Raw genomic sequence first — 25,249 nt, 5'->3', positions numbered from 1 at the left:
TTATTTTTGATAAACTCTAGTATTTATTAAATTATAAATTCTGTAATCAAAGAACAATGCAAATCAAGAGAACCTCAAACTACGAGGACTAGACAGCAAAGCCCATGGGGTGCCATGAGTGAGCTACAGACGGGATTCCGAATCCTAAGGTATCAGCTGGTGTCTTTACATGTCCAGCTCAGTGACTACTATTAAATAGTTGTTAGTCATCTATTCTCACATTAATTAAGCTTCCTGTTCATACTGATACCAGACATCTCATAGGTGCCAAATTTTAGTAATGGTTTTATGTCAATCCATGCAGAAAAAAAAAGACAAAATGCAAGAGTCAGATGGGACTGTCAATGCACAGATAATACACAGACGCTGGCCAAAAGAACTGAAGAAATTTTTTTAAAAACTATAAAATAAACAGGCCTCAAGAAAACTGGGTTATTACTAAAGAGCTCACAACTATTAACACCCCAGTTCCTTACATTAAATAAATTTCTCAACAGAGACATGTTAGACGCTTTAATTACAGGCCTGTCCTTCCCATACCCCTTCCCACCCCAACTCCCGAAATGCACTACTAGGGATGAGTGTGTAAGGTTACGTGGGCAAAAATTTACAGATCACCTTGAGCATGGAGCTGAAGACTTAATTTATTTAAACTTCAGTTACTGTGCACTGTCCATCAGGCCTTCTAGATCTGACACTCACTGTTCCACCCCCTGCTACTGATCGATCAGTTCCTGATCGATCTGATACTGTCTGGTTTGCATTAGGAACCAAAAGTCTCTGTTGGGTCAAGGAGTGTTGTGCAACAAGTGCAGATACATCCTCACTATCACTACTGGCGTCTGATTCGGTTTCTTCAATGGAGATGTCTGCTGCTGGTACCCTGCCTGAAGATGGTGATTCATGATCTTCTTCTCCTTCCCCCCTATGACTCCTTTCAGCTATGCTGTCTCCACTGAGTTGTAAATGAGCAAAAGAGTCTTCCAGAGAAGTGTTTGCATCAGGGGATGGTGTTGCAGGGCTTGTTAACTGACCATCTACTGACGTCAGGGGCCTTACAGAAGACACTAGAGGCTGAACAGAAGCTCCGCTCTGTGCTGATACACTGTCCGCTCCATCAGCAGAGCTCTCTCTTGCGAGGTTTACGGTATTAGCATCACAGTCCAGCCTAAGTCCGGCTACTCCCTTCTTTGGTATATCTATTATATCTCGTTTAATCTTCCTGCGACGTCCATGTTCATTTCTCCTGTATTGAACCATATTTTCAAGATCAGCAACATACAGAAACCCGGCAATTAACATTTCAGTACTCTTTTTACCTTTGGAAAAAGCATCTTCCAGCTCTCTACTAGTGCGCTCATCATACTGCCACCATCCATTTCTTCCTTCATAATACCATGCATATTCACCATTTCCTCTACTTGCTGCCTTGAGTTCTTCTGGTGACAATAAGGTTGGCTTGTCAAGGAAATCCTCGGGAATTTCTTGTCGGCAGAGGGCACATCGTTTTCCAAGCCATGACGCTCCCTTTACACACAGATAGCAGAAAACATGCTTACAAGGCAGGCTGACTGGGTGAACACATGTTTGCAGACAAATGGCACATTCAGGGACAGTCAGAGAAGGCGCAGTATTAGAACAGGACTCATTCGCTTTCCTGTTCGTAGGAAGCATGTTTATTGAGTGATCAATTTCACCACAGCCAGCCATCCTATGAAAGTGAGAAAAAATACGTATAATATGAAAATCGTGTTTTAACTCTTCCAATATCTTAATTCAACAATTCAGAAAACACTTACGAAGTACCTTTTATATGCATTATATGCAAGCCACATACTAGACAATGGTGATACAAAGATGAAAGTAGAGAAAAAAAACTCTTGTGTACAAAAATCTTTTTGATTTGTATGCCTTTAACTTTTACTTGTCAGGGGCAATGAGGCATACAATTGTTAGGCAAAAAAAAAAAAATCCAATCACAGATTTTAAATAAATATACCATTTCTACTCAGTCACAGAACTCTTAAGATAGAATTAGGGGCCAACCCCATGGCCGAGCAGTTAAGTTCATGTGCTCCACTTTGGCGGCCCGGGATTCTGCCAGTTCGGATCCTGGGCACGGATATGGCACCACTCATTAGGCTACGCTGAGGCGGTGTCCCACATAGCACAACCAGAGGCACTCACAACTAGAATATTCAACTGTATACTGGGGGCGCTTTGGGGAGAAGAAGAAAAAAAGATTGGCAACAGATGTTAGCTCAAGTGCCAATCTTTGAAAAAAAAAAAAAAACTAAATGCAAAGATTTAAAAAGGCACAATCCATTCTAGACTGATTTCACAGTCTGGAAAGTAGTTAGAAAAACAGAAAATGGCTAAAAGTAACTGAAATTACAATTACAGAAAGTGACAATTTTGTAGGCTTTTAGGATATTACTAAGTGGCAATTTTGCAAATATTGCCATATATTAATATACTTTTAGTACTTGACAAGTAGACCATATGAAATTAAGACCAAAGCTGAAATCTAAGAAGTTCCCTTTCCCTTCTGTATATCTAAAAACACTGGTTAGACCACTCATTTCATTCCCCTCCATGAAGATCTCTCTTCTAATGGCCTTTGTTGTTGCCTTTTTCTAAACCATATGCTCTTCTTGCTGTACTCTTTCAAGATCATCTCATCTATACTCATGGCTTCAACTGTTACCTATATACAAATGACTCACAGATTGCTATCATCATTTCAGGTCTCTTCTTGGATGTCTTAAAGGCACAAGAACTAAACTCATGATCTGTTTCCTCCTTATTTATTCCCTAAAAGCCCCTCTGGTGACACCACTATCCATCTGCTTATCCAAGCCAAAAAGCCACCATTGAAACTGCCCTTCTCCTACCCCTCCCCGTCCAAAACATCAGGTCTTATCAACTGTCTCCTAAATATCTCCTGAATCTATCTACTATCCATCTCTCTCTTTCCCTAGCCACCAAGTAAACACTGCTTATTAAATTATTGTATACGCTTTTTAATTGGTCCAGCCTTACCCCTTCCCTAAAAATGTTGACTTTTGGATAAAGACCAGGATATGTACACCCTGCGTGATCGGGCCCCCACTCCTATGCCAGCCTGGCCTCATCTCATATCAAACCTCCCTTTGATCAGGCTTCCAGCCATACTAGCTATTCTCTCCAAACCTAGGTTTTCTTTCTATGGAAGATTTCCTTACTTCCTGCCTCCCACCACCCACCATGGGCAAACTACTACCCATGTTATACCCCTCTTGAAAAAGCCTCCATGACTAGGCCAAATCATCCTAGTTTTTTAACTTCTTGCTACTATGCACTTGTCATTCCTAGCAGTTATCAGAATTGCGATGTTGTACTTATTTGTGTGATTACTTTGTTATTGTCAGTCTTCCCTTAAAGCAAGTGGGCTTTAAAGGGGCAGGGGACAGGTCACTTCTGGCTCATCTCTGTATTCCCATGTGGGATCTGGCAGATAGAGAACATTCAATATTTGCTAAGAAAATGAATATAAATTTTCAAAGAATAATATGAATATGTGATACTATAAAACAGATTTCTACGTTTTATTTTATTTTAAATAACAGCAAGTTAAGCCACTGGACTGATAAATATTTTTTTAAAGCATTTACTTGAGCATACCTTGGGAATGTATAAAAATTGTCAGTGCATTTAAAGATCAGCCCTGAAGAAGCAAACTGAAGACTACATAATGAATAGCTGCAGCTGGCTAAGGGCCAAAGGATACTTTGGCTTAAGGCAGCTGTTATACAGTGACACCAGTGCTGGGCTAAATTAAACCCTTTGTCTAAATTTCCTTACCTGCAAATCAGAGTTTATAAAACTTATGTGAAAAGAGTCAAAAATACACTTTGTAATCACCAAAGCTCCACACCCGTTACAATCATGCAAGACCAAGGGGAAAAATGACATGAATATCCAAGTTGCCCTGAAGAGGAAGGAGAGAGAGAGAAAAAAGTCTGTCAAGTTGGAATTTATGGGGCTTAAATGCTGGCATAAAATTTGGAACTTCTGCCTTATTGATTCAGATCAACATTTATTAAACAACTACTACGGTCCATATACAATGCTGAGTACTGATAGATTTAAAGATGAGTAAGACACACACCTTCTCTGTTAAGTAAGGAAACATACATGCAAGCAAGCAGATAATCACATGATGGCCTGATTCCTACAGTAATCAAAATATGTTAGGAATACTTATTAAAAGTAATACTGATGGGGGAGAGATAGGATGGACACAGGTTATAAAGCTTGAGGTACAGAGGAGGCTGGGGAGTGCAGGAGACTCAAGACACTGAGTTAAATCAGCAATGGAACAGCAGGAGATAAAGCTGTAATGGGAATCAGAAGCTAGACCATGAAGGCCTTACTGCGCTCTGCTAAAGAAACATCTGATTTGATTTTATCCCATAATAATAGGAAACCACAGACATTTTAAAAGGGGAAAAACTGATGGAGTAGACCAGTGATAAGTAAAAAGATTGAGAAATGGAGGTGAAGATCTCAGAGATTATAAACCATTAACTAACTGCTACTTTAAGTGAGTGACAAGTACCAGTTGATTCACCATTTGAAACATGAAACATTTATAATTTAATTCTAATGAGGATCTTTGCTTTTTTCCAAGATCAAGCACTCAAAAATGGCTCCAGTGGTTACGGAAAGGGTAGTGAGTAAAAATGTTTACACTTATCAAAACTTGAATAATATTAGGATTCATCACAGCACATTCGATCAGACAACAATCCATTCTCTTACTGCTTTTTCTGTGTCCTAGGTTCCTCAATAAGCAAGGTTCAAAACGATACTAAGTGTTTTGAAAAAGCTGCACTCATCTAGAAAAAGCAGCAACACACAGTCTCACTGGAAAACTGATCACTATGAAATGCTTACTTTCCAAACTCTTTTTTTCAACCTTTAATTACATAGCCAATCAATTCCTTAACCAGAAACTCTAGGTTACAGAAACTAGTAAAGTACAACTTTTTCCTAACCTATGTCAACCAAATATGACCTCTTAATATGTGTTAGGCACTACAGGAGCTTCAAAATATTCTGAGATAAACCCTTGCTTTCAAAGACCTTGGAACTAAACATCTAAGTTACAAGTGAAACCACATACTTCTCAACTCTCCGTTAGTGTCCCCCACCTATTTCCCCTAAAAAGAACTGGCTGTGCACAGCACTTTTTTTTTTTTTTTTTTGAAGATTAGCCCTGAGCTAACATCTATGCCCGTCTTCCTCTACTTTTTATGTGGGACACCTGCCACAGCGTGGCTTGATAAGTGGTGAGTAGGTCCATACCCAGGATCTGAAATGGCGAACCCCAGGCTGCCAAAGTAGAGCACATGAACTTAACCACTATGCCACTGGGCCAACCCCTGTGCACCAACACATTTTGTTAGACTCTCAAAAACTCCTATGTATTTCTTAAATACAGTCTTAGTATTTCCTCAAAGGGCAAGAGACAAAGTACCACCTATTTCCTTTGTCATTTGGCAAAAAATTCAGAATACTTTTGTCTGCCCCAGGTAATTTTACACTGTGGTAACAGCCCATGTATATTACTTTCAATTCTGCCAAATACTATAAGCAGCGCCCAATGTACTTTTAATTGGTTAGAAAAAAAAATCACAACACTCACACCATGCTTCTGGGACTTCAGTTTTCTCATCAGTAAAATGAGAATAACTCATGTTTTGACTCAAAATTCTTGTAAAGTGACAATAAATTAGGTGAAACCATAAAACTGTGTTTTTGAAAGCCTCTTCTACAATATCTAATACATGCTCACCACAAAGTATATAATAAATATTTGCTAACTGAATTTAGCTTCTCATTCTCACTTTTCTGTTTATTGGCAAAAGCTACATACAGGTCAATCTCAGGGAAAGAGTAACTGTGAAAATGATTATAATTTTAAGGGATTGGCTACCTAGTTTTAATTCATCAGGTCCTATTGCTACATGTAAATCTCTGGATAACTTTAAACATCCTGGCAACAAAAACAACTAAAATTAGCGGTAGAAGGGGAAACAATATATTCTTTCAATTTAGGACAAATAAATTAGTTGTCAATGAAATTCTGAAAAATCTTTTTCTAAATTTCCCTATTTATTTAAAGCCCCAAAAAAGAAAAAGAAACTAAGAAAGGCATCCAACCACAAGTAGTAATTTAAATGGGTAAGAAAGATGTTTGATTCCATTCATAAGACAAAATGGAGAAATAAGCTACTTCTCATCACTACTTTGGAAAAACAGCAGCAAGATCTTATACATAAACAAGTCCACATCCTAAACGATCTAGGTACTTTCTGGGCAAAGGACAGGACAATAAAGTTAAAAAGAATTTTTTTTAAGAAGATTAGCCCTGAGCTAAAATTTGTGTTAGCTACGCCGTTGGGCCACCCTCTAAAATTTTTTTAACAAAGAAAAATAAAGCCTTGTAAAATGTAAACAAAATATCCAATATGTAACTTGGAATGAATGCCATACATTTAAAAAAATACATAATTTCAAAACCTGATGTATTTAAGTAAAACTGACCCAAAAAAGTCTATTTTCCATCAGATGCAAGTTAGCTTATCTGCAAAAAATGAAGTTTTCAATCTAAAAATAGTACTCTCCACCCTGTTGAATATGATCAATATTTTACATGACTCTTACTCTTACCTGCATGAATAAACCTAAACATGTAATTTCAAAACTAGAAACAGCACCACCCCAGGGGAAGGCACAAACTGTAAAAGCCACACATTGAAAAGGCAAAACAGTCCTGTTTGGGCAGGTATTTCAGTTTCCTCAATAGAATGAAGTCAAGAGTGGATAAACTTCATCAGGAAACAGACACCAGACCCTAAAGCTTCATTATTTCATCTGAAGTACTTTCAACTGTGAATTTACAACTTTTAAATTCTGATTCTCTTTAGCCCACCAAGTATACTGTTAGTCTGTCACCAACTAAGAAATGGGGAGAAAAATGTAGTAGATACTGCTTACATAATTCTGGCTGAGGCACAAACAGTGGACAAGATACAACTAAGCTATATAACAAGAGAAAGACAAAGAGACCCAAACCTCTAGCTGGCCTGTAAAACATACACTTCAAGATTATTTTTATCATTTTAATCTACCCTACAAAGTCTCTATTTTGCATAGTTTCATGATCTTCAAATAGGCTGGAGGCTAAATGTGTGCAAAAGATCATACCAATATGTAAATAAGAAATGCTTATTTTTTCTTTTTTGTAGAGCAAGGATTTTAGAGAGTTAATGCTAATCAAAGAGAGGTATTCCCTAACTAATATCTTAGGAAACTCCAGAGGTCATTTTGAAAAAGGGAGTTTATTTCCTGGTTACTAAACTAAGAGAAATTTAATACATAGAAATTTGGAGTGAAGTTAATGCAACTCCGCTGAAGAACATAATAAACATAGCACTCATTTTCAAAGATTTTTTTACTAACTGAATTCTTAATAAGATATTAGAACTTTTAAACATAAATCCCATTCTTCTTCTTCCCATAGACAAACTATATAAAATATTTCTGGAAGACACATAAGTGTCTACTAATACTTGTAAGCCTTCTGTTCAAGAAGACAAAATACAGAGAGATATGGAAAGAGTTAGTGGAAATCTCCAAGCACTCAGATTTTGTTTAATCTTCTTGAAGACACCTAGTCAAAGAAAGGTAAAATTACTATAAGTGAAAAAGGTCTTCAGCTTACATAGTGTTGAAGAACTTTTTAGCCAGCAATAAAAATTCCAAATATTAAAAATCAGGGGCCAGCACCATGGCCGACTGGTTAAGTTCACATGCTCACTTCAGTGGCCCAGGGTTTGCTGGTTCAGATCCTGGGTGTGGACCTAGCACCACACATTTTGTCATGCTGAGGTGGCATCCCATCTGGAAAACTAGGACCTACAACTAGGATATACAACTATGTACTGGGGGACTTTGGGGAGGGGAAAAAAAAGGGGAAGATTGGCAACAGATGTTAGCTCAGGGCCAATCTTCCAAAACAAAAAACCATTAAAAAAATCAGATTTTCAAAAGTCTGGGCTCCAAATGTAATTACAAACACAAAAAAGGGAACAAAGAATAAGTTAACACACCACCTTTTGAGCCGTGCAGACCTATCAAAAAAGAATGTCAACTTCCTTCCCAAAACTTTGACTATTTTCTAAAAGAAAAAATTCCTCAAATCTTTAGCTCTGCTAGAATAAAAGGAGTTTGAAGTTTAATACAAGTTAAAAATACACCTTAAAAATTTCAATTTTAACAATGACCATTCCTAAGACCTTGAGACAAAATTCTTAACTTTTCAAATTATTCAGTGTCTTGTAAATGGTGAGTATTTAATCTCTGTTGGGTGTTTGTTGATGCATATTTCTATTATATTAAAATATAACAACTAACATTTACTGATTGTGTAATATGTGCCAAGCACTGTTTGAAGCACTTTACATCTAATCCTCGCATTACCCTATAAAGTGGGTCCATTGTTTTCCTTATTTTACAGATGAGGAAATTGAGGTACAGAAAGCTCAGCCCAAAGCCACAGTACTTAGTTCATAAGCGACTGAGGCAACTTCAAATCTCAGTTTCAAATCCAGGTCTTAACTGCTACAGATTGCCTCCAAAATAATTATGGCTATCTAAATGTAAGAACTATGTCAATAATTTCAGGAAAGATAAAGTTTCAACCAGTTACTAAGAAATTTCACAGACTGATAAAGGAATGAAATTTATATCACCTGCCTCAAGAGCTCTCTGTCGCTTTCAGAATTTCCCTTTATTCCCTTTCAATTTTGAACAAAGTACTTGAGTATCCACCACACCCATGGCACTAGGAAGGAGATGCATACTAATACTTGCCATCGAAGTGTAGGAGCAGGTAAATTAAAGAACACATGCATTACTTATTGGTTTTATGATAGACGTAAGATACCAGAGAGCACAAAGGAAGAAATGGTAACTAGCAGGGAGGGGAAAGAGACGTTTTGAATGGATGAAATGTATCATGCAAGACTAAGTGCTGTACATTGTGCTATCTTAATGAGTTTAAACATTTATTCTAAATGTCAATGGTTTTAACATTTTTAGGTCACAGGCTTATTAAGAGTTTGATGAAATCTTAAATATAATTTGAAGGGGTTCAAAGATCTCTATGAACCCCTAAGGAGGCAAAAGGAATTCACCGAAAGCTTTCATGTTAGGAAGTGACAGTCCAGTAATTTACCAAGATCATTTGGACAGCAGTTTGGAGAAAGACTTGATGGCATGGGGTAAAAAGGAAACTAGGATTTATGGTAATCTAGGTATAAGATAATGGGAGGGAGGATGCAAATGTAAGATTCCAAGAATAGAATATAGGAAATACTAAGGAAACAGAAATGCACCATCCATTAAGACTCAGCATTTGAGGAGAGTTTCATCTCAGACATAATGGCTCTGAGATATTTATAAGGTCCCCAGATAAAGATAGGCAGATGATAGTTGAGTTTACTGGATTGGTACTCTGAAGAAATCTAAGCTGAAAGAAATCTGATGAGTCACCAATACATACACGGTTCTTGGAGACATGAAAATGGATGAATGCCCAAATTAAACCCATAGAAAGAGCAGACAAAAAAGGGCCAACCACAGAACCGTGGACTACTCCAACATTTATAAGTGAGGCAAAACAGTCTGCAAAAGATGTAAGGAATGGTCAGAGACGGATGGGGAATAGAGAGAGATCACCACCACAAAAGCCATGAAGGGAGACAGTTGCAAAAAAGAAGGGTCAAGAAAGGAGAGAACTTTTACTCTCCAACTCATGAAAATTTCCACTTTTGTAGTGAAATGTATGGTGCAAAACTTGTGAGCACCATATACTGACTAGCTATTTTGATTTCCCTGTTCTCCCCAAAAACTATTACAAAACTTCCAACCTTATAGTTAAAAGATATCCTGGACTCCTTCATCATTAAGAAATTAGATAAGAATGGATCCTCAGAATTTATCTTTATCTTCATGCTACTTTATCATCATTCCTCTTGGCTCGGGATGGGGTACTGCTAGTTGTTTTTACAGCTAACCCCTCAATTTCTGGTGTTAGTGCATCCCAATTCCTCCAAGATCTTAATCAATATTCTCTACTGCTAAATTTCAAAATCAACTAACAGGCTAAATCTAATGTTCTCTTTTGGTCTTAAGCTATTTGATCTCATTGCACTGAATTATCATTCAGTTAACCACCAACTTTTTTCCTAAAACTTTACACTCTTCACTTCCAAGATGGTACTCTCTCTCTCAATTCTCCTTTCTATTTCATTTTTTTCTATCTTCTCTAGCTACCCTTAATCACTAGTATTCCTCACAAGGGCTCTGCGGATGGCCCTATTTTCACACTATATGCTATGCCTAGACAATCTACTGATTATTTCAAACTAATATACACCTACATGACTCCCAAAATCCAATATCCAGAACCATTCCACCTAAGACCTATAATTCCAATTCCGTTTTCAAAACGTCTGCCTCAACATTCTCCAGGCACCTGAAATCAAACATGACTAAAATAAAATCCTCTGTTCCTCTCAACCTGCATCCTCTTCCTTTGTTCTCCATCTTGGATACAACTTGAAGCCATTCTCAGTGCTCCCCTACTGCTTGGCCACTTCTCTTTTCTATGACAGAAACTTCTTGACAATGTGTCCTGTTCATTCCCAAAGCCTGTAACCCTAATTCTGGCCTCCTGGACACACTCTTGTACAAAATATCGACTTTGCAAGTAGCCTCCCTGACTTCCGTCCTTTCTCCCTCTCATCTATCCTCAGTTCAATCATGTCTAATTAGTCTTCTCTCTGCTCAATCTTCAATAGTTTCCTACTGCCTACATAATCTAATCCAAATTCCTAAGCATTAGCTTTCAAGTACACTGACACAACCTTTAGAGTAAAACAGACTTAGCTAAAATCCTGGCTCCATCATTTATTCTCACCGTGTTGACCTAGAACAGAATTTCCCAAACTTCTCTAAAGGTAAGAATTAGCTGGTGTGCTCTTCCCTGGAAATGTGGACATATCTGGGTTAGAGTCTAAAAATCTGTGTTTTTAACAAGTGCCCCAGGGAATTATTCTTAAAGAAATTTGGTAAACACTGACCTAGGGCAAATGACTTCATCTCTCTGTTTCTTCATCAGTAAATGATGTTACTACTGTCTTTCAGTGATTAAATTCAATGATCCAAGTAAAATGCCCAGTAAGCACCTGGCAATGCAGTAGGTACTAATTACACACTCATTCCCTATACTAACTTTGAAGTCTCTTTCTCCTACCACATGAGATTGCTCCTCAACTCCCCGAAGATGCCTTGATGTTTAGGCAGCTGTGCCCTTCTCATTCCCTTGGCTTGAAAAATATTTCCTAATTTTCTCAGATTGTTAAAATTCTATTCATTCTTTAAGACCAAGCCAAAAGTTCTTCTGTTCACTCTGAACCCTTCAGATGGAAGAAGTCCTCTCAGTTCCAAAAGCATTTCATTGTTACCTCAATATGGCATTTCTTCCACTGCTTATTAATTATATACATGTCTCACTTACTACACCATAGTCTAGTTTCTTTATGGCCAGCACCTAGACTATCTGACCTACAAAATAAAAATATATACAGTTATGAACCGCATAACAACGTTTCAGTCAATGACAGATCACACATACGCTGCTCGTCCCCTTAAGATTAGTACCATATAACCTAGGTTTGTAGTAGGCTATACCATCTAGGTTTGTGTAGGTACACTCAATGATGTTCATGCAACTGACAAAATCACCTAACGACACATTTCTCAGAATGTACACCCATCATTAAGTGACACATGACTGTATATGTACAGACATAACTTGAAGATACGCAGGGTCAGATCCAGACCACCATGATAAAGTGAATATCTCAATAAAGTGAGTCACACCAATGTTTTGGTTTCCCGGTACATATAAAATATACGTTTATACTATACTGTAGTATATTAAGTGTGCAATAGCATTACGTCCAAAAACACAATTTACATATCTTAATTAAAAAATACATTATTGCGAAAGAATGCTAACTATTATCTGAGCCCTCAACAAGTCATAATCTTTTTGCTGGTGGAGGGTCTTGTGAAAAACGCAGTATCAGTGAAGCACAATAAAGCGAAGCACAGTAAAACACAGTATGTCTATATACAGACAGACAGGTAACATACGAACAGGATTAAATAAAAGATATATTAGCCCCAACTTAAAGAAAAATGCTTATTGGTTTCATTTTTCTTTTATCAAATTCTCAACACTAAGAATGATATGGTCATACTTTTAAAGGGAATATATAATCAAAGCATCATATTGAAAAAGTACATAGCAATAGTTATATGTCAAACTGGGAGAACATGTGAAATAATATCTACAAGGGTCACTCTTTGGCCCACTATTTTGAACACTGTGATTACTAAGTCTGTGAAAGTCAGTAAAATGTTCACTGCATTTTTCCTGAGTAACATCAAACTGGACAGTGTTCATATTAACTTGGAAAATAGAACTATGATGTTCATCATGTAAAAATGTTCCACCAAGAATAGAATAAAGTTCAATATGGGCAAGATCAAGATAGTGTAACATTTTAAAGCATATTTCACAAAGACTAGATGATAGCAAAACACAACTAGTAAAACTGGGGACTCAAGTGAATTCAATATGAATTAAAATGTAATAATGTACTAAATTTTTAAAAAGTCAATTTTTAAAAAATCAATTTAATTTAGTGAAACAAGCTTTTAATAACTAGTATTTTACAACTCCTAAGTCTTTCTTATTTATAAAAGCTAGCACTGTCTGTCTAGTTTGGTTAAGTAAATTACTGTGTAAAGAGAAAGCAGAACCTAGAAGACCTGGAGATCTTTCCAGTTTTTTAGCCTCCTATGAGCAAATTCCTCTGTCTTCAGTTTTACTTTACAGAGATTTTTCCCTATGAGGAGATTTTTGGATTATCTACATTAACAATAATCTAATGTGAATAAAACTGCTAACTCAATAAAATATCTGTAAGTCAATACAAAATGCTCATTTTGTATAATTAGAAGTAAATATGACAGATACTTGATTTTTTGCATTTTACAGGAATTCACTTAATTTACTGCAGCTTTGGAAAAACCATGATGACGCCATACTTACATTCATTCCTATTACAGACCCCACAGATGCCTGTCACAAAACTAAAACAGCATCTTCACTCAGCCAGTTGGCAGGATTTTCTCTTCCACTGCTGGTTCATCCTGTGCTGCAAAAGAAAAAATCTCAACATTAACTTTTCCACATACTAATTAAGATCAACAAAATCAGTCGATTATGTATGATCCTTTCATTTAACAAAACTGAGTGGCAAATTTTATCTTAAAAGTGAAAAAATTTCAAGAGAAGCATGCCTTCTCTCAACACTGCTATTGAACACTATACTGGAAGTTCTAGACAGAGCAAATACATTAGACAAAGACAGGAAAGGCATACAAATTGGTAAGGAAGAAGTAAAATTATCTCTATTCTCTATACAGAAAATCCCAAAGAATCTCCAAGAAAGCTACTAGAGCTAATAAACAAATTCAGCAAAATTGCAGGTTACAAGTTCAATGCACAAAAAAGTCAACTGCATTTCTATATCTAGCAGTCAACAATCCAAAAAGGAAATCAAAAACGCAATTCCATTTATAATAGCATCTAAAAGAAGAAATAACTAGGAATCACCTTAACTGAAGAGGTAAAAGACTTGTACACTGAAAACCAAGAAACACTGCTGAAAGAAATTAAAGAGCTAAATAAATGGAAAGACAGCTAGTGTTCATGGATTGAAGACTATCAAGATCACAATACTACCCAAAGTGATCCACAGATTCAACATAATTCTTATCAAAATGCTAACAGCCTTTTTTTGCAGAAATGGAAGAAAAGTCAATCATCAAGTTCATATGGAAATGTAAGGGACCCGAAATGACGAAAGCAACCTTGAAAAAAAAGAACAAAGTTGGAGAACTCACACTTTCCAATTTCAAAGCTTCAGTAATCAAGACAATGTAGTAGTGGCATAAGGAAAGACAAATACACCAATAGAAGAGAAGAGTCCAGAAATAACCCATATATCTATGGCCATTTGATTTTCAAAAAAGGTGCCAACTCCATTCAATGGAGGAAAGAATAGTCTCTTCAATAAATGCTGGGACAATTGAATTTCCAAATGAAAAAGAATGAAGTCAGACCCCCTACTTCACACCATACATAAAAATTAACTCAAAATGGACCAACAACCTAAATATAAGAGGTAAAACCATACAACTCTTAGAAGAAAAAATAGAGATAAATCTCCATGACCCTGGATTTGGCAATGGATTCCTAGATATGACACCAAAAGCACGAACAAAAGAAAAAATAGATAAATTGGACTTGATCAAAATTAAAAACTTTTGTATATCAAAGGACATTGTCAGGCAAGTAAAAAGACAACCTACAGAATGAGAATCTTTACAAGTCATTTATCTGATGAGGGTTTAATATCCAGAATATATAAAGAACTACAACTTAACAAGAAAAAGACCAATTAGGTAGCTGGCCCAGTGGCACAGCAGTTAAGTGCACATCTTCTGCTTCAGCAGCCCAGGGTTCACCAGTTCAGATCCCGGGTGCAGACATGGCACCATTTGGCAAGCCATGCTGTGGTAGGCATCCCACATATAAAGTAGAGGAAGATGGGCACAGATGTTACCTCAGAGCCAGTCTTCCTCAGCAAAAAGAGGAGGATTGGCAGCAGATGTTAGCTCAGGGCTAATCTTCCTCAAAAAAACAAGAAAGAAAGAAAGAAAAAAACCAATTAAAAAATTGGCAAGAGGCCAGCCCCATGGCCAAGTGGTTAAGTTCACGTGTTCCCCTCAGTAGCTCAGGGTTCACAGGTTCAGATCCTGGGCATGGACCTACACACCGCTCATCAAGCCATGCTCTGGCAGCATCCCACATAGAAGAATTAGAATGACCTACAACTAAGATATATAACTATGTTCTGGGCTTTTGGGGAGGAAAAAAAGAGGAAGATTGGCAACAGATGTTAGGTCAGGGCCAATCTTTCTCACTAAAAAGCATACCTTTAAAAAAAAAAAGGGGGCAAAAGACTTGAGTAGATAGTTCTTCAAAGAAGATATAGAAATAGCCAAGAAGTACGTGAAAGATGCTCCACATCATGAGTTGTTAGGCAAATGTAAACCAAAACCACCATTATATGCCACTTCACATCTATTAGGATGGCTATAATGAAAAACAAACAAACAAATATAAACATTGGTGAGAATGTGGAGAAACTGGAACCTTCACACACTGTTAGTAAGAATGTAAAATAGTGCAGCCACTGTGGAAAACAGTTTGGAGGTTTCTCAAAAAAGTTAAACATACAATTACCACATAATGCAGCGATTCCACTCCCAGGTATATACCCAAAAGAACTGCAAACAGGGACTCAAACTGATACTTGCACACCAATCTTCACTATAGAATTACTCACAAAAGTCAAAAAGTAGATACAACCCAAGTACCTATCAACAGAAGAATGAATAAACAAAATGTGGTATATAAATACAATGGAATATTATTCAGCCATAAAAAGAAATGAAGTTCTCACACATGCTGCAACACAGATGAGCCCTGAAAACACTGTGCTAAGTGAAATACACCAGACACGAAAGGACAAATGTTGTATGATTCCACTTATACAAAATATGGAAAGTAGGCAAATTCACAGACAGAAAGTAGATTAGAGGTTACCAGGGGCTAGGGAGAGGGACAAAGAGAGAGTTACTGCTTAATGGGTACAGAGTTTCTGTTTGAGGTGATGAAAAAGTTGTGGAAATACACCGTGGTGGTCATTGCATAACACTGTAAATGTAATTAACGCCATTTATTTGTACATTTAAAAATGGCTAAAATGGTAAATTTCATGTTATTTTATATTTTACCACAATAAAAATTTTCTTTAAGTGAAACAAATTCTCTATGGACAAAGTAGCCTACACAGAAGGTATCCATAGCCATCGCCTTCCTACAAGGAGGAAGCGTGTGAGAAGGTTAGGTGGTCACATTAAGTAGGACCTCTGCTATTTATATGTATGTCCAAGTTTATAGCCATTAAGCCAACCTTCTCTCAAGATGCCTCTTGTCCAGGGAATCCAGAGGCACCAACCAAATCATCTCAGCCACTAATCCTCTTCTTTTTGTTTAGTATTTCCTCCTTCCACTTCACCACACCCACTGGAGGAGGCACATATTACATGGAACTTAGAATCAACGATACACAATGACTAAAGAGAAAATAGGCCTCACAGTCATGACAACATAGGAGAGATCTCAATCTTCTTTCAGTTCCATGTGCCTCTCATAGCGTGGGAATCCATCTCCCTAAAAAAATCTAGATTTTCATGTTTAAAGATAAATATTTTTAATATGATACACGGTCTTTAAACACAAGGCAGCTTATCCCATCAAATGTTTAACAGAACAAAAAGTGTTTCAAAACTGGAGAATTTTTAACTGATTAAAAAGGGTTTCTAAACAACCTATCTGTTTTACTCTGAGTTTAGAACTCAGTCTTTACCAGATGTGGGCTGCGTTGTTCTGACTCCCCCAACTCTTTCACTTTACCCTCTAGGTGCCTAGTTCAATAGCACCACCGAAGACTCCATTCACTTCCCTTCTGCAGCCTACTCAAAACAGAAACTGCCCATTTTCAGACACCAGACAGGAGGAAACACTCCACTATTCTAACATTGTTACTCTTAACAAAAACAGTTATTCTTTGAAGTCTCTACCATTGGCTATAATCCCCTATAACTGTCCTTTCTTAATCTTTAAGGTGTTGACTTAATCTTCTCACTATTGGCCCTCCTCTTCATCCTAACTCCTGACACACGGCTATGAACCTATTTAAAATATCCATGAAGGGGGCCGCCCCGTGGTGGAGTGGTTAAGTTCTAGTGGTCCGCTTTGGCAGCCCAGGGTTTTGCTGGTTCGGATCCTGGGCGGGGACATGGCACCGCTCATCAAGCCATGTTGAGAAGGCATCCCACATGCCACAACTAGAAGGACCCACAACTAAAAATATCCAACTATGTACCGGGTGGCTTTGGGGAGAAAAAGGAAAAATAAAATCTTTAAAATATCCATGAGAATGAACCATCCAACACCTAACTCAGAGATTCTTAAATTTGCCCCACTGAGGTTGCCTGTTAGAAATGTGCATTCTCAGGCCCTTACTAGAGATTCTAAGCCAGTATACAGGGGTGTAAACCCAGGAATCTCACCCCAAATGATATCAATGCAGGTAATGCATCGATACAATTTGAGAAACACTGTCCTCCGTTTTCAATTCCTCAAATCCTGAATTCAATGAACTTCACCCCACCAGCAGCAACAAAATATCATGGCCACATTTGGAACTAAATGCCACCTCAAACTGCTGCCTCTCTAAAATCTTGATCTCACTCTCAAATTGCAAGCTCTGGTCCTTGCTGGTCACTTACTCACTCATTCCCAAAACTGCTCTTTAATTTCACGGAGACTGGCTCCAGTCTCTGGACCACCTCCTTTCCTTTATTCAGCTCTGATCTCATTTGCTTTCCTACCCAATCTGGAGCCCAGCCATTGTAACTTCTTTCTTAACAGAATCCTTGACTCCCTCTTATCACCGTTTCTCATCTACACGTACTCCACAAACCCCCATCTCTGCATGAATCTTACAATGTGACATCTCAGCTTCCATGCCTTCACCAATAAGTGCTGATAAAGAAAAACAGAAAATTCTTCTTCTCACCCCTCTCTCCAACCAACCACATCAAATTCTGTCAACTTTTCCCCTTAACACCTTTGGAATCTATCCTCTACTGTCTTGCCATTGCTAGTGCCCTAGATTACACCTCTATCATCTCTTACCTGGACTACTATTCAGTCTGATTATCTTGTTTCAGCATCACCCCTCAAATTTATTCACCAAGTCTCTGAGTGATACACTCAAAAGGCAAAATAGACCTCCCATATGTGAAGCCCTAAACTGGCTCTCCAGCATATACAATAAAAAGGCAAAGCTCCTAAGGACAACATTCAAAGGCCTCAATGACCTGAAACCTAAAGAACTCTCTAGTCTTATTTATCTCTCACAGATCAACTCTAGTTATACCAAATTACTAATAGTTCTCCAAACTTCCTTTTGTAGTTCTGTATTTCCTCCTGCCTGATACAGTCTATCTCTTTTACAGCTTATGAATGCTAATAGCACTTCCTCTACCTCCAAAAAACTTGTTCCCTCCCCTATATTTTATACATTCTTCTATTACTGAACTTACCATACGGACTGAAATTATTTGTTTGTTTCCAACTCTTCTATTAAACTACAAGCCACAAGAAGATAGGGACTGTTTGTATACTTCTAGGTGGCTAGTAAACTGCCAATCAGTTTTTGTTGACTTAAACTGATATTTGTTAGATGAATGAAAAAGTTCCTAAAATAACTGTTAAGAGAAATAAAATATCAAAAACCTAAATTTATTTACTCACATAACACAACATTTAAGTTCTAATTGTGAACAAGGCATCCAGCCACAAAAGATAAAAGATATCTAAGTTCTAATCCTTTCTTTAAAGAACTTAAAATCCAACAGAGGGAGTTACTACATTTACAAACATAAAATTCAAGCTATCTTTATATCTTTTGACAAGCTCATCATTTACCCAACTATTGTTCACTTGCAATGAATTCTCCAGAACACAGATAAAAATATCCAAGAATAAAACCAATTATAGTAAATCTTACAAGCTACAATGACTTTTCCAATTCCTATATCCCATGGATAATTTTCAAAGTAGACTCTACATAGATAATAATGGTTGGGGGAAGGAAAATGAACTAAAACCTATGTAGTAATCTAGATCCCAGCTACGCAAACTGTGGTCCCCAACCAGGAATATCAGCATTACCTGGGAGTTCCTTACAAACGAAAAATCTGGAGTGCCACATCTCACCTACAGAATCATCTCCAGGTGACTCATATGCATATTAAAGTTCAGGAAGCACTAGTAGACCCATTATACCACTGAATCCTCAAAACAACCTTTTGAGATATGATTATGCCCATTTTACAAATGAGGAAACCCAAGCCCACAAGGATTTAATCCAAATCACAATGCTATCAATATTGGGAGATGGGATTCAAACTCAAGTATCTCTTTCAAAAAAATATTTTCTTCAATACACTGTATCTCAGAGAAAAGGTCTAAAATAGCATTATCTAATAGAAATACCATGTAAGCCACATACATCATTTCAAATTTCCTATTAGCCACATTAAAAACAATAAAAATTAATTTAAATAATTTATTTTATTTAACCCAATATATTCAAAACATTACTGTTTCCACATGTATTCAATATAAATAAATGGTTATTGTGATATTTTACATTCATGTGCGTGGGTGTGTGTGTACACACTGAAATCACACAACTCAATTCAGACCAGACACATATCAAGTGCTCAATTTCTCCATGTTGCTAGTGGCTACCTTAGTGGGCAACGCAGGTTTAGAATGTTTTGCATATTGACAATTTTTTTTAAACACAAAACTGGCAATTTGCTACAAGAATCAGTGAATAAAGAAAACGAACTCCATGTTACTTTACCCACACCTTTGCTGGCACAGATAAAGAAAATCGCATATTCTGTCGTGATCAAAATTGACTGTTTTAGGTGGTCCCAATTCTGCCAAATTGACTCATCAACTATAGCCTCTGAGAATTATAATGCCAACTGCGCACAACATACAGCATGGCATGTCACACCCAGAATGGTCATGTGAAGTAGCCCTCAGAGAACTTCTATATTTGAAACTAAAGATTTTTTTAAATGGAGGAAGGGAGAGGCTTTTACTTTCAAGAAAGACATAACAGAGAACAGTGTAATTCTAACCACAGGCCAGAATTAATTTGGCAAACATAAATAATTCAAACATATATAAATCCTGCTGCAATGAAGATTTGTAAATTATACACCAAACTCCATACAATTTATGAATACTACAGTAAAACATACCAAATATTTTGACATGCAAATATCAATTAGTTAATGAGTTAAGGTTCCTTCTTTAGGTGCAAATTTATACAGAAATGAACTAGGAAGGCAACATAAAAAGAAAAAAATTTGAAACTAAATATTTCTTAACAACTGTGGAGGAAAAAAGTGACAGACTAAATTTAAAAATATATAAAAGAGTTTAGAGATCATTAGTGGATTTAAATCATTTACCCACTCAACCAACTACATAAGTATGACCGAAAAGGAAGTAATATTGCACTAGTTATAATTTGTGACCACTCAACAAATTCACACTATTATTTGTATATACTATTATTTTCTCTGAAAATATCTAGGATTAATTACAATTCTACTTTCAAGTCAGTCACAAGGTCGACAAAAATCAAGTTTTTTTTCAGATAACCAATTCAAATAAATGATTATCTTTTTTAAAGAACGAATCAAGAAAAGATGCATATAACAAAACCAAATCATAAAGATTTGAAGACTTCCTGTATTCTTCCAATCACTAACAGCTAATGTTTAATAAAATAGTTTTTACTCTTTATTTATGCAAAATACACAAAACAGGAAACATTCTATATAAAAGCTATCAGTGACAAAAGAAAAGCACTGGAAACCTTCCACCTTTTGGTATACAAACTCAAAAAAAAAAAAGCAAGGGCCAGCAAAAAAAAAAAAAAGGAATAGAGAAATTGGGTGTAATTTAACAGATACAACTTAAAATTTCTTCAGAAAGAGTCACAAATCAAGAGATGTAACCAAACGCCCTAATGTTTCCATTTTTAGCTTTCCCTCTCATCCCTTGTTAAAACTCAGCTTACAGGTCACATTGAGAAACAAGTCTTCAGTCAAAACTCATTTCAACTAAATGGGGCCCAATACTTTACACTATTCTATTTTAAAGAATTATTTCCCTTACTGTATAGCACTTCCCTTTGCAAACATTACTGTATGGCAATTTAAGGCCTCCACAATCTTCATACTCAAGCATTAAACCTTTACACTCCCCCCCCCAAAAAATACAGCCTTTATATTTTATTTTAGCAAAACACAAAATGTGAATGTGAAAAATATTGTCTTTTAATCACATCAAACAGCAGCCATTTTGTAAATAAGAAAGGCTCTGCTACTAATTATCTGTGTGACCTTGGTCAAGTCATAACTCCCAGGTCTCTGTCATTTTACCCTAGTCTATGCTTCTGTAATTCTAAATTCTAAACTTTAATTAACAGGCATTTAGCAACAGGTTTTGTTTTAATTAACCCCAAAAGTAGTAAGCCATGAACACTAAATAGTCCATAAATAAGTACAGGTGGTTGTAGCAGAATGTTAATAAGATGGTTTCCATACCCACAAAGATTGTTCCTAATCCAGCCTGTGGACTCAGGTTCCTTAGGCACAACCAGAAATGAGGCAAGAAAATGAAAATGGCTCAGCACCTTCTATTACTAACACTGGGGGAAAAAAGCATTCAATACCCAACTGACAGTGTGTCAGGAGTTTCACGCTAGTAAATGGCTAATACACAAAATAATATTCTTTGAACAGACCAATAGTGTGAAAAGAAAAGATTTAATACTATCTTTTTCTTCTATTAAATCAAGAAATCATTTTCGGATCCTTTCAAAAACATTCTACCCCATTCTTCCGACAATCCAAGTTGGTGGAAACTGAAATAAAATACTTTACCAGTTGACATATGTCCCCTAAAAGAAAAAACGCCATTTCTCTTTTTCTTCCTCTTGTCTAATGACCAGCTAGTTGGAAAAACATTTTTCCTGATGATTACAATTCCACCAAATTTTAACCACCAGTAAATAACAAAAACCTTCAAATGTTGACCATTATTTTCATTTTTCCCACAACTTACATTGGCCCATTTGAAACATAAATTCTAAATCAAAGATCAGGCTTAACGAAATGCTCCAATTTAAGACATACGAGGCCAAAACAAACACATCCAAAATCTATTTCTAGAGTGGCTCTCACTCTTCCGGTTTTCCGTTTACAATGAGATTTACTTGACCTATTTTCTGTGTTTTTAGAGCACCCAGACACTCAACAAAAACAGTATTTGCTGGTCATAGAAACAGCAAAGCCAACATCATAAACCCTGTTACTTGTGCGAGTCATTTTCTACACGCGTCCTATATGCCACGTCTTTTAAAAGTCTAAATATAGATCCATCTATTAAAGAGACAAAAAACAGTCTTAAGCTTTCCAATTTCTGTAACTATATACTGCTTTCAATGCCAACGTTATTCTTCCACATCCTATTTTAAAAAGTACACACATTGCAAAGGAGGGGTGCGCCCCAGCACCTGAAATGTCAACCATACAAAGACAAAGCGTTTTCAATTATTTCTTGGCTTTCTCCTCCCTCAACTTCACACTGTTTAATATTACAAAAATATTACTGGAACAAAACGTAGGCACTTTCGAAACTTGAACAATAAGTGCTCACTAAAACAGCACTTAGGGAAAAGAAACAAACACATATAAGAAAATGGATTACAAGGAAAAAAGATCTAGTTGCCAGCATGTGTGTGTAAACTCAAAACAATTTTGCAGCCTTTCTCTAGACGCCCAGGGACAGCGGAAGGGCGACAACAAGGAAGACCCGTACTCTCTCAGCCGGGATGGGGGTAGGGAGAGAACTCCGCACCCAGCAGCCACGAGAACAAAGCAACAGCCTCCGCTTGAAGACGCATTGAGGTTTTGGAGGCTCAACGGGTATCGAGAGATCTCTTAATGATTCCGATGCTTTAATAACCATCAAAACAACGAAGACTGTGCAGCGCTGGGTTTAAACCAGGACTCGGTGGAGGGGCTACTCTTCGGATGAGGCAAGACCCAGACCCTGAGCAGGAGGAGGAGGGAGAGAGGAAGAGAAAGAAACGGCTAGAGACACTCTGGGAGAAGACAAAACGCAGGGCCGGTGCGCCCCGGCTGCTATCTGACCCAAGGCCGGGCAGAGGCCTCCACACGGGAAGCAGGGAGCAGGATACCCTCAAACCATCGCCGCCCCTAAATCCTGGGGCCAGACGGTTCCCGGTAGAGGCCTGACACCACGGGAGAGGGGAGGGACCAGGCCGCCACCAAAGGCAGCGACGAGGACACCGGCGGAAGAGGCTGCGCAGTAATGGCCGCTGCTCCGCCTCTCGCACCCCGACCGTGACCAGCTCCGGGCCGTCGCCCAGGGCAGGGGCTGCGGTGGCTCGGACAGCGCCGAGCCCGTCACAGTCTCCTCGCCTGCGACAGCAGCCCCGGTGGGGGCGGCGGGAAGGGCTGCGCTGTCCCTGTCGCTTGGGGCGCACAGCCGCGGCCGCGCCGGCCCAAGGGCGTCCACCACCGTCCCGGCCCCTGACCCCGCCGCCGCCCCTCAGGCCCGGCGCTGAGGGCCCACCCGGAGCGGGTCGCCACTGGAGGTGACACCGCGGGCCGTCACTCCTCTCCCCATGTCAGGATTCCGGAGTGGCAGAGCTGCCCCTGCCCCCGCGAGGGCTTCGCCCCGACTCCCACCTCTCGGGCCCCGGCCGCGGCCGCCTCGCAGTCTTTTCTCCTCGGCCTCGGAGCCCGCAGCGGCCGGGGACGCGCGCGGCCGTCACGTGACCGCCCGACGCGGCGCGGGGGCGGGGCCGCGCGGGGCGGAAGCAGCGCCGTGCACCAGGGAGCTCTCGCCAGCCCCGCCCCTCGCAGTTCCCCACGCCCCGCCCCGGAGCGCGCCGCGCGGCCCTTGCCTGCTCCTGCCTTTGAGGATCTACTTTTTGGCTGCGTGGGTTCCTGTCGTTGCTTTATGTTTTGCTTTGTAATTTTTGTAATTTGTGATTAGGTGCAGAAGACTCTGAAAGAACGCCGGTCCCCCAGAGATTCGGGGCTGAGGAAGTAAGGCGCATGTAGGACCAGCAGGTGGTGCTGCTCATAAACCCAGCCTGGAGACCCAGAAGAAGCCCTTGGGCGCGCCTAGCTGCATTTTGGATGAAGAGCCCTTGGGAAAGTACTGGTTATTCTCTTTCAAAACAAAAAAACCTACCTCTAGGACGTTCCAGTTTATCATCCCTCTCTCCTACACAACCCATGAACAGACAATAGGAAAAATTTGGTATATACTTGAAGATCCCATCTTGAAGAGAGATACTAATATTAACTAACAATGTGCAAGGCGTTGTTCGAAGTGCTTTACACGTTTTAGCTCACAATAAACTATGTGGTGGGTACACTTGTTAGTCCCAGTTTACAGAAACAGGCATAGCTGGGATTTGAATGCAGTCAGGGGCTGTAAGAGTTCATCTAGTCCACTTCTTCATTTTATCAGTTAAGAAAGAGATATAACAAGGTTAAAGGACTTGCTCAAAGACTTTCCTGCTCCAGATATAGCCGGGATCACAATACAGGTATGTTTCCTGGTCCATAAATACTTGTAATTTAGGAAAAGTTATTCACTGGTCTTCACTTGTTCTAGGCACATGTTTAGAACGGGTTCTCTAAATGACTATTATATTCTGTTAATTATGAGTTAATTGTAATTTATATTCTATCTGGAATTAATTAATGGAATTAATCAATAAGAATCCCACTAAAATGCCCTTCCAGGCTTTAAAATCTCTCTTAGCCACACCCATAATCTTAGTCATTTCAGTGAATAGCTCCATCTTTCCTTGTCCAAACTCGTCTTTAATTCCTCTCTTTCTCTTATGTTCCATGTCCATTTTGCAAACAATCTGTTGGCTTTTCCTTCAAAACACGTCCCGAATCCAACTACTTACCGTCTCTGCTATAACCTACAACATCTGTTGTTTGGATTATTGCAGTAGCCCAGGGACTGGTTGTCTTGCTTCTGTCCTTGCTTTCCTTTAAGTTTATTCTCAACACAGAAGCCGAAGTAAACTTATGAAGAAGAAAGTCAGATCATACCATTCCTCTCTTCAAAGTCTTCCATGGCTTCCCCAAACAGAGTAAAAACCGTTGCCTGTCTGACCTCACAAAGTGCTCACTCAGCCTTGTGTTCCAAGACAACTCTACACAAGCTCTCAACCTCAGTCTTTGCGGTTGCTGTTCCCTCTGCTTAGAA

At 38.4% G+C, this 25,249-nt stretch overlaps 1 protein-coding gene across 10 annotated transcripts; it reads right to left on the bottom strand.

The window, feature by feature from the left end:
- Positions 1-23,846, bottom strand: RNF146 (ring finger protein 146). 10 transcript variants are annotated; one of them, XM_044757407.2, is made up of 4 exons: positions 23,701-23,840; positions 13,238-13,343; positions 3,844-3,970; positions 1-1,711 (listed from the first exon to the last, which is right to left on the bottom strand). In XM_044757407.2, exon 4 carries the CDS (start codon positions 1,708-1,710, stop codon positions 649-651), a length of 1,062 nt encoding a protein of 353 aa, XP_044613342.1. In that variant the 5' UTR covers position 1,711; positions 3,844-3,970; positions 13,238-13,343; positions 23,701-23,840; the 3' UTR covers positions 1-648. The 10 variants fall into 10 exon arrangements, with proteins under 10 accessions (XP_044613342.1, XP_044613344.1, XP_044613343.1 ...); XM_044757409.2 differs by having other exon boundaries at positions 13,238-13,338; positions 23,701-23,820; XM_044757408.2 differs by having other exon boundaries at positions 23,585-23,775.
- Between the last annotated feature and the right edge of the window lie 1,403 nt (positions 23,847-25,249).

Source organism: Equus asinus, chromosome 24 (assembly GCF_041296235.1).
Source record: "Equus asinus isolate D_3611 breed Donkey chromosome 24, EquAss-T2T_v2, whole genome shotgun sequence".
NCBI classification, from domain to species: Eukaryota; Metazoa; Chordata; class Mammalia; order Perissodactyla; family Equidae; genus Equus; species Equus asinus.
Note: the sequence above shows the minus strand (reverse complement) of the source record. Positions and strands in the feature narration are given on the sequence as shown.